Source organism: Euleptes europaea, chromosome 18 (assembly GCF_029931775.1).
Source record: "Euleptes europaea isolate rEulEur1 chromosome 18, rEulEur1.hap1, whole genome shotgun sequence".
NCBI lineage: Eukaryota > Metazoa > Chordata > Lepidosauria > Squamata > Sphaerodactylidae > Euleptes > Euleptes europaea.
The window spans coordinates 34,474,990-34,488,745 of NC_079329.1; the positions used below are offsets into that span (position 1 = coordinate 34,474,990).

Here is a 13,756-nt window from a genome sequence, read left to right on the forward strand (position 1 = left end):
ACACTAATTTTCTCTAGGGTTTTGCTTTTACAGTTACAATAGCATTTCAACTTCCCAAAGTGTTGGATGCCATTGTTAGCACCCAGGAAACAACGTGTTAAGTTATCAACTTGAGTTGTCTGCAAATACCGACAAATGATGCTTTGGAAGTTTTCAGCAAAAGTTAACTCTTGGATAGAATACTAAAGTATTCTATGGAAGTCTCTATCCTGGCAGGTTTACAAATCTAAAAGCAGGGGACACTGGGCTTTGTATTCGGCAACGTGTTTGTTCACAGAAGATACTGTCGCTTTTGAAGTCATTTACATTCTCTGGTATTTAAGTTACACTCTATAACGGTATTCAAAAATGTCTTTAACACATTCTAGTCCTGTAACTTCCACAGTGAAGACGTGGAAATGGAGAAATTCATGTTTCTGCTTACTGGAAAGAGTCAAAACTAAGACACATTTCTGGAGAAAGAGCTTCATTAGTTTCTCCCCCATACTTTCCAGTTCCCCAAACAGCAAATATTTCTTCCATGATAGGCTTGTCAACAAAAGGGAGGTGGGGAGAAAAAACCCCAAGAACACAAAAAAGCCCTCTTTCCTTCTTTAAAAAAAAAGTCATGTTTACAAAAAGGTGAAAGAGCCAAAGAGTCAGACTCAAATAATGGCCTCAAATCCATTGCCATTAATTCTGTGTCAATTAAAATCTGATGAAGGATGAGCCTGCAGTGTCAGTGGAGAGCTAGACCGATGTTGGCTCTCTGTGGCAGGAAGGGAAGGGAAAACCCAAAAGTTTCAGTCAGTCATACATCCAAGCTCAGAATCCAGCGTTCGGAGTTAAAATTCATCGCTTTCTACTGCATGGAGCTGTGTGTCATCCGCATCAGTCATACTGCTCGCCTGCGACTCATCTGTGCCAACTTTTGGTGGAAAAAGGGCACAAGAAAGTTAAGTTATCTTCACTATACATGCATAATGCATACACTTTAGACGCAAAATGCTATAGGAACAGACCATTTTACTGCATACCTTCCACAGTATGTTTGCAGACCACTCTAACTCCTGGGATAACCTCTATAACAATTACACTGATTACTACCACCATATCTCTTTGCTAACATTTATCTCCCCCAAGGTTGCATTCACCACATGATTTCCCCTCTATAAACAGAACCCATTATATCCTGCAGCAACCCTGCCTCAGAGGACAAACTACAGTTTAGCTTCCCTGCTTTTGATCTATGTGGATATCACTTCTCCTCCTTATCAAGCTTTCAAGGAATTTGTGATTAGCCATTTGTACTTTTAATTTAAAGATCTTCATATCATATTCTCTTGCTGCACAACAACCTTTGTACGTTAATTCAGTATTATTGTCTGCATAATGAAGTTGAACAAGCAGAGATGGAGTAAAAGAGGCTTGCTAAAAGGGTACCCATGGAGTTTACAGCAGAGACAAGATTCAGATGGAAGACTTCCCGATTCACAATAGCTCAGACTCTCCACGGGTGCTACCTTAGAAAAGGTAAACAACTACAAGTTCTCTTCCGGTTAACCTTTTTTCTCTTGAGTCACCTAAATGGGTCAGCTCCCACATAAAGCCCCAGCTCATATTATTAAGCTGCAGCCAGACCTGTTCAGCAGCCAGTTGTCTAGATGGCTGTTGCCAGTTTATTCAAATGCTTTACAGTTATCATGAATACATCATTACTTCAGTTGTGGGTCTGTTTGTTTTTAAAAATGGAGTCATTCTTTGGTAAGTCATGGTGGTGGAGGAAAGAACGGCAGTGATATATACAAGTAAAGGAAATGGCAGCTATAGAGCAGGGGGGTGGGTCAGCACTTACCCCAAACCCTAACCCTCATCCCCCACCTCACATTCCTTGAAAATCAAGCCGCTTCCTCTTGTTTGGGCCTAAAAGGTGAAAATGAAGATGTGCTTTTCCCTCAAGCATTTGATTCCCAGTCTTGAGACGTAGAGACTGGTTTTCTTTAAAAGAAACAAAAAAATGGCACTTTTGGGAATCTTGAGAAAGTTACGTGATTCCAAGACAAAGCTAGACTCTTCTGTGATGGAGTTTAATATAAATCATGCATGGTGTTAATAATGTATGTGTTTTTATAAGTCCTTGTTTCATTAGTTAGCTTGAATAAGTAATGGCTCATTCAGTCTGCTTAAAACTTTCAGAGACACCCATTCCCACTGTTCTGAGCGTCCTTAAAGTTATTTGGCTAGCACCAACCATCTCAGAAGTAACATCTTATGAACAGGTGTTGTCTGCCAGCAAAAACCCAGGAAACAGAACAGTGACCCTGTAAAAGGCTCCTTGCTTTTGGAAGCTACATTAATACTAAAGCTACATTAATACTAATATATGCAAGTTTTTAACGAAAGCACTGAGCAACTATTGTCTGGGAAAAGAAGGTTTTTGCATTGGACCTGGAATAAATAAATAGGTTTTTGCTTTTCCCTTTTAGTCAGAAGCCTGAGTCTTGATAAGTTATGAATGCTACAGAGAGCATTCACTCACCACTGACTTAGTGGTCTGTGTGCTTTAATTCAACTCGGGAGGCCGTTGGTTTTCCATGTGGTTGTTTGAGGATAATGCCCCCTCACAAGAGGGTTTCAAAGACCAACACACTATGCTGAATTCCAAAAAACCTTGGGGGTTACAATGGCTTCAAGTCAAACGATGAATAATCTCTCATTTTAGCTCAAGGGGAAAACAGTAAAGGGGAAAAAAAGAACACCAACCTGACTCATAGGGGCAGCATTCACTGATCTGCTCCTCCTGTGTTACAGGCTCTTCATCGTCAGGAAGGTACCGTTTATCAATGGCCTCTTTGATCTGGTTGTTGGCTCCTTTCGGATCTAAGTCCATTGCCCAGGAGAAGTTCATCAGTGCGAGATGGGTCTGCCCTAGCTTCTTATAAACCTGGGGAGGGGGAGAGAGACTGAGTTAAGTCTTCATGTAGTGTGAAGCTTGTGTTACATGACTTGCCTGCGCCAGCTGTGTATGTGTGTGATAAGTGCTGACAAGTTGCTTCCGACTCATGGCGATCCCATGGATCAATGTCCTCTAAAACGTCCTCTCATTAACAGCCTTGCTCCAGTCTTGCAAACTGAGGGCTGTGGCTTCCTTCAATTCATCTCATGTTCGGCCTTCCTCTTTTCCTGCTGGCTCCTTTATGGCTGCCCTTCCCAGCATACTTGGGACTCATGGCTGCCCTTCCCAGCATATTTTTGAAGGTGAACTTCTGTTCTCCTTGTGGTCATCCCACATAGGATTAGTTCCACCTCCTGAGATGAGTAGGGCAAAAAAGTTTGCCTGAGAGGAGGGACCGTCCTCTTTACATCCAGATGTTGCAAAAGCAATATGGGAACAGGAGGAAAAATTTGAATGCACAACTCTGTGTACAAAGAGAAACGTGTACCAGACAAAGAGACAATTGGGAATAAAAGGAAAGGTCCCTACTCCATGGCAAACTAGTTTGCCATGCCTTCCAGTACCAGGTAGTGGAACCTAACCCTATGTGGAATGACCTCTTATCCACAGGAGGAAAAGCAAAATTTTGTATCAACAAATTCCAAGTTCTATACTCTCAGATCATGGAAATTTAAAAAGTGTATGTTTACTTTTAAGGTGATTTTCAAAACATGGATTTTTTTCAAAAAGCCAAGGGGGGCAAAGAGAGGCAGGAAAAGGGTATATGTTGGGAGTGCAATCACTAGAGGCTAAACAAGATAGATAGCTGTAGCCAATGGGAGAAATAATGTGAAGTGCAATGGAGCCATACACCCACACACTGATGTAAGACCAACCAAAGCCCAAGTCTGATGGTACTTTAGAAATTGCATAAGGTTATGTCATTGTAGTTGTTTTTGGTGATCTGAGATACAGTGCTTTAGCAGTTACATATTTGTAAAGTTTATCACAATCTTTCCTGCACCAAGCCACTGAACATATGCACATACATTATACTGAACTAAATACCACTTATAGTAAGGGCATTGCCACCACTACTATAGCGTAAGTATTAAGACTTCTGTTTAAAAGGAGGGAGGATCTAGGACCTAAGGAGGGGTTCACAAATCCATGCTGACCCTATATATTTTAAATGACACACGCCTGGAGTTCTTTGCTGTCATAGACCTTTTCTTCTCTTTAAACCAGCTGCAAATGTTCTCAATTCAAACAAAAAACACTGATCTGCAGATTATACAGAAAAGTTGCGGCACTCCTGTAAACTGTAGATCTTATTCAAAATATGCACTGTAAGAGGGCATATTCCCAATAATGCAGGTATATCAGAAAGGCATCCTGAATACTTAGTTGCACCAAACCCAACTAAAGGTGGTTCTCGCTTAGATGGAGGAGGGCACCTTTAGAGTGGGTGTTTCCATTCCTCTTGCTTCGGGACGCAGGAACCAAAGTCAAACTTCCTGTCTCCTGAGGGAAACGCCCCTCTTTCTTCAGTTCTGTTTCCTGCCTAGCAATGGGAGAGCAGCTTTTTTCGCAGCTCTCTGCTATTTACCTTTAGGAAATCTTTCTTTACCTTCATTCTAATCTACCTATTCTAACTTAACCTATTCTTATCTGTCCTATTCCCCCTCTGTAGTTATTTCAGCCTTTTGAGCTTTTCCCCTCAGGGGATAAAATTCCCGCCAAAACAAAATGGCAGCCGATTGCCCTGATACTTATATTGTTCCAGGGGACCTCGACTTGGGCCTTCTCGTGGCCATGCCACCGGCCCAGGAGCAGCCCTCATGCATTCATGCCAGTACTTATCAAAGGGACATCCTATCACGAAAGGACAGAAGACTAACTGATTCCAAAGGCGCCCGGACCAGCCTCAAGTGGTGGTCCCTTCCAGAGAACCTGTCCAAAGGTCTACCCTACATTCGACAAACACTAATACAGATGTTCGCGGATGCTTGCCTCTCAGGATGGGGGGCCACTCTCCTTGGCCAGCCAGCTCAGGGCTCCTGGAACCATCAAGAAAGGACGATGAACACCAATGCCCTAGAAATCAGGGTGATTCTGAAGGCCCTATAGCATTTCCAACTGCAACTTCAGGGAGTGGACCTGTCAGCTAAGGCTTTCTGGTTTTCTGCCTCTGCCCTTCCCCCCCGGCATCTGCACCACAATGGAGACCCACCCGAGTAATCGCTAGTATGATACCAGGTCCCGCAGAACAATGCCTGGGAGCTCTGGAGATCGTCTAGCTCAGGGGTCGGCAAACTCATTAGTCAAAAGAGCCAAATATCAACAGTACAACGATTGAGATTTCTTTTGAGAGCCAAATTTCTTAAACTTAAACTATATAGGTAGGTACACTGTTTATTAACTTAAAACTTTAAAGTTTTAAGTCTTAATTAAACTATAGGTACACTGAATAAAACTTGATATCATACTTAATAGTGATCTTATTTATTAATAAAAATTAAATTGTAAGTCCCCGCCATTTCCCCCTCCCCGTCCGGAGTCCTCATCTGGAGGCCTGGTCTACCGCCATAAAAGCCTATTGGTAGACCTGGCCTCAGGCTGAGTCCCATTGGGAGGCCAGGTCTACCCATTGGCTTTCTTGGCAGTAGACCTGGCCTCCGGAGGCCCATAGAAGCCAATTGGTAGACCTGGCCTTTGAAGGGGGACTTTTTCCCCTCCTCGGAGTCCAGGTCTACCGCCAAGAAAGCCAGTGGGTAGACATGGCCTCCCAATGGGACTCCTCCATCTGAGCGAGAACGAGCCTTGGATACTCACCATGAAGGCTCCTTCTGCTCAGAATGGACGGAGGGCATCTTGCCCACCCAGCCGTTGGGATGATTGTGTTAGGACCTTGGGGGGAGCTGTCTTCACGTAGTGGATAAATTACATCAGCCAGAATGTTATATAGGCCTCCTTCCTATTTAGCCTTCTTCGATTAGGTTACTTCATATTACTTCTCCTATACTTGAGCGTATCTTATCCGCTCCCACTGTTACTTGTTTGTTATTGTAGTTATTCATGTTTACTCTCTTCCTGTCCAACGACAAATCCCTTTTGCTCGGAAAGTTTTCAAACTGAAGAAAGAGGGGCATTTCTCTCAGGAGACAGGAAGTTTGACTTTGGTTCCTGCCTCCCGAAGCAAGAGGAATGGAAACACCCACTCTAAAGATGCCCTCTGTCCATTCTGAGCAGAAGGAACCTTCACGGTGAGTATCCAAGGCTTGTTCTACACTGTAACCTTTTTATGTGCAGCAGAAAATCTCTTTTAATGATTTCAGCCACAAGCAGAGCTTAAATGGTCATTCCACATAGCACTTAATATAGCAATTTCATTTTATTTCTATTTTTCAAATTGCCACAAATCAGGTCTGAAAAATATGGAAAAACATCAAAGAAAACACCAGACAGAATGCAATGGGCTAGATGGTGCCCTCAATGAGCATAATACTCTACCAAAGCCCATCCCAGAATCATCCATCACTATGAATCAGGAAACACAGGGCACCCCTGCTTACAGCTGCAATTTAAAAGACATTTATCAGGCTTGCTGTTACCTTTCCTATCAAGAAGTAAACAAGAGACTCTTTGGGAACAATCTGCTTCAGTTCTTCAAGTTCTTGCAAAGCATACTGAGAAGAAAAGAAAAAATTGAGTGATTTATTGAGAAGTCTGAGCCATGCATCTCAAATATATATTTTTTCGATAGATTTGGCATCTCCGGTAAAATAAAATGGATTTCATATCCACTCCTGCAATTCCAGTCATCTGTTTGACAAATATATCTTCTATGGGTTTAGAATCTAAAACGTTAAATCCAGCTAGGAAGAAAACACCCCAACCATTCTGACCTCCTGGGAACCCTTAAATCTGAAATGTGTAACAGGGAATGCAGGAAATTTACAGGCAGTGAGATTGGGGCAGGGAAAGAGAATGGGAGAAAGATATTTTTGAATTTTTTTCAGAAATCTTATGAAAAGAGCAAGGGCATAGAGAAAGGACAGGCATATCTTAAGAGGCATATTTTCCAAACAGAACTAGCATTAACTGTAGCACGCAGGAAGATGCCATGTTGTATAAGAACTGGAAAAAAATTCAGGCACCTTGTCAGTTGTGTTCCCAAGCATTATTGCTAGTCTTCCAATCATTCCACTGCTGACCTATGAGTGGCAGCCCTCAAACAAAGAAATTTCAAAGGGAAATTACAGCAAGAGATTGCTGAATTTGAATTAATTCACAACAATGGACCCCCCAGGGCTGAATAGGGACATAGGATTTTTATCTCACCACAGATGCCAATTTTCTGCCCTCCAACATTTCTCCTCGGCTCTAATCAAGCTGATTATCATATACATTGTATCTCTGCATCCTTTACAACACCCCTCCCACCTTCTGATTGAGATAAAAAAAGACTCAACAATCTCCATTCCTACTCTATTGTGTCTGAAGAAGGGAGCTTTGACTCTCAAAAGTTTACACCCTGAAACTCTTTTGTACTCTAAGGTGCTACTGGACTCAAATCTAACTGCTAGTCTCTAGGATGCCTAAATATTTTTCTAGTCTTCTTCATAAATGGGTACAGATGTCATGAGAAGCCTCCATCTGTCATAGGCACAAATGCAACTTGCTGCAGCACTTGTGCGTGACTGGAAGCTTGCTGATTTCAGAAGCCTTTGGTTAATTTGCCAGGATGTCTGAATTTAAGGGTCTGGACAACCAGAAATTGGTTTCCTTCCCCACAAACCAGGATTAAACCATAATTTGGAATCCTGATCTGTGGACAAGGAAAGAAAATCCAGTTTGTCTAGGCTCCCACATTTGGACATCACGATAACCTGGAGCTTCATTGTGAAACTAGGAAGCTTTTGATCACGGGCCACAAACAAGAGAAGATTGTAAACATGGCAACAAGCTGCATTTGTGTGTCATGGACAGTTTGTTTTTTTCATGATGTCTGAATAAAAATAGTAAGAACCAAAGAAGAGCCCTGCTGAATCAGACCAGTGGTCCATCTAGTCCAGCATCCTTTTTCACACAGTGGCCAACCAATTGCCAGCAAACAGGGCACAGAGAATGAGCTCCATCTGATGTTGCCTCGTACGCACTGGGTTTCAGAATTTTACTGCCTCTGAATATGGAGGTTCGCTTTATTCACCATGGCATACTCACCAATGTGAAGGCTAAGGATTAAAAAAACAAAAATAAACCCAATGATTTGAGTCAATACAGCAGTTCTACTAGGAATATGTGTCACAAGGACACTTCTCATTCCTATAAAGTAATGCAGCCATAGAAGAGATACCTTTAGATTTTTAGTAGAAAAATCCCCAAAAAAAGACATGTAATATCTTTTAACACCAGTCAAAATGACTGAAAACACTTGCAAGTCTTCAAGTTCTCCAGAAATTTTCCTCAAGCTGTATGCTTTAAAAGGGTGCGTGTGTGTGTATTTATGCTTGTGTATTATCCCGCCCATGTTCTACAGCACCTAATATAATAGGCATGCTCCTCTGATACTGGAGAGAATAGGTAGGTTTTGATTGGTCTTAGCAAAAGCTATGTGGCTCTTTCTTTGGACCAACATGGCTGCCTGGAGCCTCTGTGTTTTATTAGAATATATTGTGATGCAGTTAAAATTATTAACAAATAAAGGATGGAAGCCCAAGCCCTCCGAATCTAAGTTTTGCTACTGACTTTAGGGGACATGAGTAGTATGTGGTGTTACTAAGAAATTTCCACAGTATTACTCACCTTGTACTTCTCATTTGCAAATAATACTGAGGCTCTGTGGAATTTGCAGAGAGGGTTCTTGGGGTCAATGTTAATGGCTTTGTTGAGAGTATCCAAAGCCTTTTCAGATTTCTTCAATGCATGCTGGACCTGCAAAACAACGACTATTAAGAAAAGTGGATCTTGCTTAAAGTTGAAATTTACTGGTGTTAATTTTGTGGGTGAGGAGTACAATTAAGCATGATTTACTTACAACTCCAATGTGACACAGCAAGACAGAGCTCTGAGGATTGATATGAAGTGCCTTCTGGAAATGCATTTCTGCCAGGGTGAATTTCTCCTGTTTGTAGTAAATCATTCCCAAACCATACCTGCCAGTTTCAAAACAAGACTGTGAAAGGTACAGGACTTGTATATTAACTATCAATCACAGGGCAGGGTCCAGAACAAAATTTCCATTTGCAACAGAGCTCTTGTGCAAGCAGAAATGCAAGAAATGAGCACAGTTGCTGCCTACGCTAAATCACACATATTGTATTCCCATTTGTGTTTCCGCTTGTGCAAGATCTTGTGCAACCCATTTCTGGGCACTGTAATGTACAGGGAGGAAAAGCACCAGGTGCTGCACAAGAGAAACTGGGCTAAGTCGGTTTAAGTTTTTGCTTGTGCGTCACGGATCTAAGCCATACTCTGTACAGGGCGGACAGAGAAAGAGCAAATAAAACCAATTTGACAGATGGCAACTTGCTGAGCAAAAAAGGCACTATGATATTCTTAAGTCCTACAATCTCTATACCAGGGGTCCCCAACATGTGGCCCACGGGCACCATGGCACCCGTTGACACCATTTCTGGTGCCTGCCAAGTGTATTTATAAAGTGGGTGGGTCCAGGTACAGCTTTTGCCCAGCAAGGCTTCTAATTGGCTGTGCAGGTTTTTTAAAATGTTGCTTTCGCAGCTGCTACCACAGCACACAGATATCCACCGTGTTACTGAAGTTAGGCTGTGGCAATCATTTTGTGGCTGGCTCCACCTCCTGAGGCAGCCACTTTGTTGCTGTGCCCACCATGCTGTGTCAGAATTCCAAATGTGCTCACAGGCTCAAAAAAGGTTGAGGACATCTGCTCTATACAGTACATTAACATCCTTCTTCTGTGCTTTAGGGCTCAGTTGTGATATGTTGGTTCCAGCATAGCACCAGGTTAAAAACACCTTTTCCGTTATTACACAAGGAAAATTATTTTGAAACAATTTCTGGAATAAACAATTATTTACATGGAGGCCCATACTGGCTAAGTGGAAGACAAAGATGCTCCTAAGAGACTGCTGATAGACTCTGACTTGCATATTGTGGGGGATAGTTCTAATCCACCCTCCCCTCCTGGTTTTCTCATTAAAATATTTCTTACCATGCATTATAATGCCTAAGATTCATTCTGATTGCATTCCTAAAGCAGGCCAGTGCTTTCTCAAGTTCCTCCGTCAGAACGAATTCATGTCCTAGGAGAGTGTAGGCATAAGCATAATTCGGATCAACTTGAATAGCCCTTTGGAAAAACTTGATGGCAATGTCATGTTCCCGTTGCAAACTGAAGCAATTTCCTGCAGCACACCAGGCCTGGCAGAAAGCACAGCAAAATGGAAGAAAGTAACACAATATGTTTTCCTAGTGAAGGGGAGGAAAGATTGCAACAAACATGGATTCACCCACTGTAGTTGAACAACACCTTTAAACAATTTCAGACTTTGTTTTTCTACGCTCGAGGAGTGAATCAGAAAAAAGAAGAATGCAAAGAATAAAAATGGCCATAGCAGTTACCTCTGGCGAGTTTTTATCCATGTCAGTTAAGTCTTTTGAAAGAACTGAAAGAGCCACATCTTTTTGCAGATGCCACAGTGTCGTTGAGTAGATTTCCATGCCTTCCACTCTGTAGTTCTCAAGCCTTCTAACTTCAGAGAATATCCTCTCGGCCTATGAGACAAATGAGCAAAATGCACTTCAGCAGTATAAGGTGAGGAAGGGCCTTTCCACAAGATCAGTATTTGGCACAAGGTATGAGCACATGTTTGTTTCCCACAGTTTCTGTCAAGTTTTTGTCGGGGGTGGGGAACCATTTGTTAGAAGCACTCAAACCTTTGGTCTTTGGGTACCCTTGAAGGGCATTCACTGCTTTTTCTATGTGGCATAGTATTGCAGATATCTAATTTGTTTCACTTATGACACTAGGACTAATTAATTGCTTGTCAGGTAAGGGCGGGGTACAAATCAAATCAAATTAATAAATAAAATAATAACTCCCAGCTCCTCCCCAATATAGCAGAAGCTTTGGGGATTTAAAAAAAATATTCAGAGACTATGTCTTTCTCACTCTCTTGGCTAGAGCATCTAGTTAGGTTTTTGTTATTATAATAATTGGATCTTGCTGAATTTTCAGTAACTACTAAAACAGAGAATCATTGCTAAGCATTAGTAACTGATAAGGTCATAAAAGTAACTCAGACTGCCTGTGCAGCCAACAAATACATCCATAAAAAGTAAAACAAACTGCCTAAATAAATTCAGGTGAGAAGAGAACAGAGGGAACAGATTTTAAAAGAGGAAGCGGTGGCCAACTATCGCTCCCTCCATTTACCACCCCCCCACACACACATTTCTTGCAAATGGAGATAATACGCTGTTTTTATTTAAAAGGGCCATGAAAGAGCATCATCCACATTTAGAAAACTCATGGTTCACATAAAAGTCATGGCGCAGTCAGACACACCCGCCTACAGGAGTATGTTTTTCCACTGCAACATGAGCTCTTCTTTTCCCACCTATGCCTTTATTGGAACTTCTACCTTGCGTGAAAAAGGGTTGAGCTGAGAACTAAAAATTATTTTAAAATATTATATTTATATATTTATGAGGTATACACAATAAAATGGATAAAAACAATGGGCCTGGACTGCAGGCTACATATAAAATTACAAGTATAAACAGTTATAAAAATAATCAACACCGTTGATGATATAAGAAAATATCAATGACCATTGATGCGTTTCGGCCTCTTGGGTCTTCCTCAGTGGTCAAATGATACAAAACATGATTAATCAAAAACACATTCAGAAATGCAATTTACAGAGTATTTTGTCTAAAAATTTTAAACCTTATATCCTGGGTGGCTAGATGTAAATTAATAACACCAATCATAGGTCTTTCAGCATGGTAATTTGCTTACACAAATACCTGGTGCAAAACATTTTTTTTATGTCACCGGAAGTGTTGTGACATCAACAAGTGACAAAATCTAATACGCAATTTTATGTTGCCTGCAGCAGTCCAGGCACATTGTATTTATCCATTCTATTGTGTACACCTAATAAATATATAAATATAATATTTTAAAAGAATTTTTAGTTCTCAGCTCGACCCTTAGGTTCCCTGCACATTATTTTGGGCTGAGTTCCCCCCTTTTTTGGTTGTTTACTTCTCCCTTGCCCCAACTCCAGTGAAGATCTTGTTGCCCCCCCCTTTACTAATGCTCCAGCCAGGCCTTTAAAAAAATTAAACCAATCTGTCCTTGGTATGATATGTGTGATGTGTGGGTGTGTGTGGGGGGGAGGGATTCTTGCTGCCACAAGCACTAACCAACCAGGATCCAACACAGCTTGCAAATCCTAACTGAACAGGGCCAGGGAACAATGCAGCCCATGAAATCATCCACAGAAAGGTGCTTCCACATATTCTGCGACCTCAACAAATATACAGAAAAATCCAACTTTTGAAACTAACATAAAGGACCCTCCCTAAAGGAACTGACAAAGACTGAACATGCTCTAGGAGGCATGGAATGTTGAGAGTAGTTCAGAGGAAGAGAAAGAGAAAAACTGCACATCAGAGGGAGAAGGGTCTCGAAGAAGGAACAGAACCCTGATGTTTGTGTGCGCACGAATTCCCTGCCCCCCCTTATCTCCATGCATCCCAGTAATTCCTCATGCACCTTCACGCTTGTTCTCTCTCTGGATGGCGCCATTTTGTTGCACTAGCAACTACCAAAGAACTGCATACTTCAGATGGCAAGAAAGGTTCTGCATATCTTGGGAAATTCTCAGGCACAAAGAAAAATATGGCTCTCACCATGCATATCCAATCTACCCACCAGCAGACAGAACGGGGACTGTGTCTGCATGCTGCCATGCACCTATGGCAGTGATGACAACGGAGCACAGGGGCCAGCCCTCATTCTGCCCACTGACAGATGGAATGAAAGCACACAGCTCGCATATCGGGCTGCTGTTGGGCAGGCTACTCTTAACACATTTGCCAGCAAATGCTATCAGCACATTTCTTCACAGGATTTCAGAGTTTAACACTGTGGCTCTGGAGGTTCCTGTAGATAATATGCCTACTGAGATATTACTGGTTCCTTACATACCACCTTTAAAATCCTCTTTAAGGCTGTAAAGCTTACCTTTGGGAATTTGCGAAGGCATACTAGTGCCATTAAGCCCTAATGCTGTGCTATGGAGTCTTGAAGTAAAATTTCCTTATAGAACTGTTCTTTGGGAAGGCGGCAGGCAGGCTCTACAGACTTCATTTTTGTCGCCTTCCACTACATGAAGGCTTAGGGAAGGGACTATTTCCCCATGTTTACCCCCCTTGGTCACTCAGTTGTGTGTAGATAAGTTTACATGCACCCACTTCCTTTTCACAGCCTAATATCTGAGAATGAGCAGAGATTTAAAACTGACTTTCTATTCAATCTGACATACAGGTTAATTAAAGGGAAGGTGAGAGAAAACAGTTAAAATCTGCTTACAGGCATACCGCAGAGATGTTACGGGTTTGGTTCCAGACCACCGCAATAAAATGAATATTGGAATAAAGCAAGTGACAAGATTTTTCTGGTTTCCCAGTGCATATAAAAGTTATGTTTACACTATACTGTATATGAAGTGTCCGATAGCATTCTGTCTAAGAAAGGTACCTATCTTAATTAAAATATTTTATTGCTAAAAATGTGACAGAGACATGAAGTGAGCACATGCTGCTGGAAAAATGGCGCCAATAGAC

At 41.7% G+C, this 13,756-nt stretch overlaps 1 protein-coding gene across 2 annotated transcripts in view; it reads right to left on the minus strand.

Annotated features, from left to right (window-relative positions):
* Positions 1-556: 556 nt before the first annotated feature.
* Positions 557-13,756, minus strand: part of CDC27 (cell division cycle 27) — a 38,437-nt gene continuing 25,237 nt past the window's right edge. For both annotated transcript variants that reach the window (XM_056863216.1, XM_056863215.1), the window contains exons 13-19: positions 10,520-10,672; positions 10,110-10,318; positions 8,955-9,072; positions 8,723-8,851; positions 6,529-6,603; positions 2,743-2,923; positions 557-907 (exon numbers count right to left, since the gene is read on the minus strand). In XM_056863216.1, coding sequence (XP_056719194.1) covers positions 825-907; positions 2,743-2,923; positions 6,529-6,603; positions 8,723-8,851; positions 8,955-9,072; positions 10,110-10,318; positions 10,520-10,672 — 948 coding nt within the window. In that variant the 3' untranslated portion in view covers positions 557-824. The remainder of the gene's footprint in view (positions 908-2,742; positions 2,924-6,528; positions 6,604-8,722; positions 8,852-8,954; positions 9,073-10,109; positions 10,319-10,519; positions 10,673-13,756) is intronic.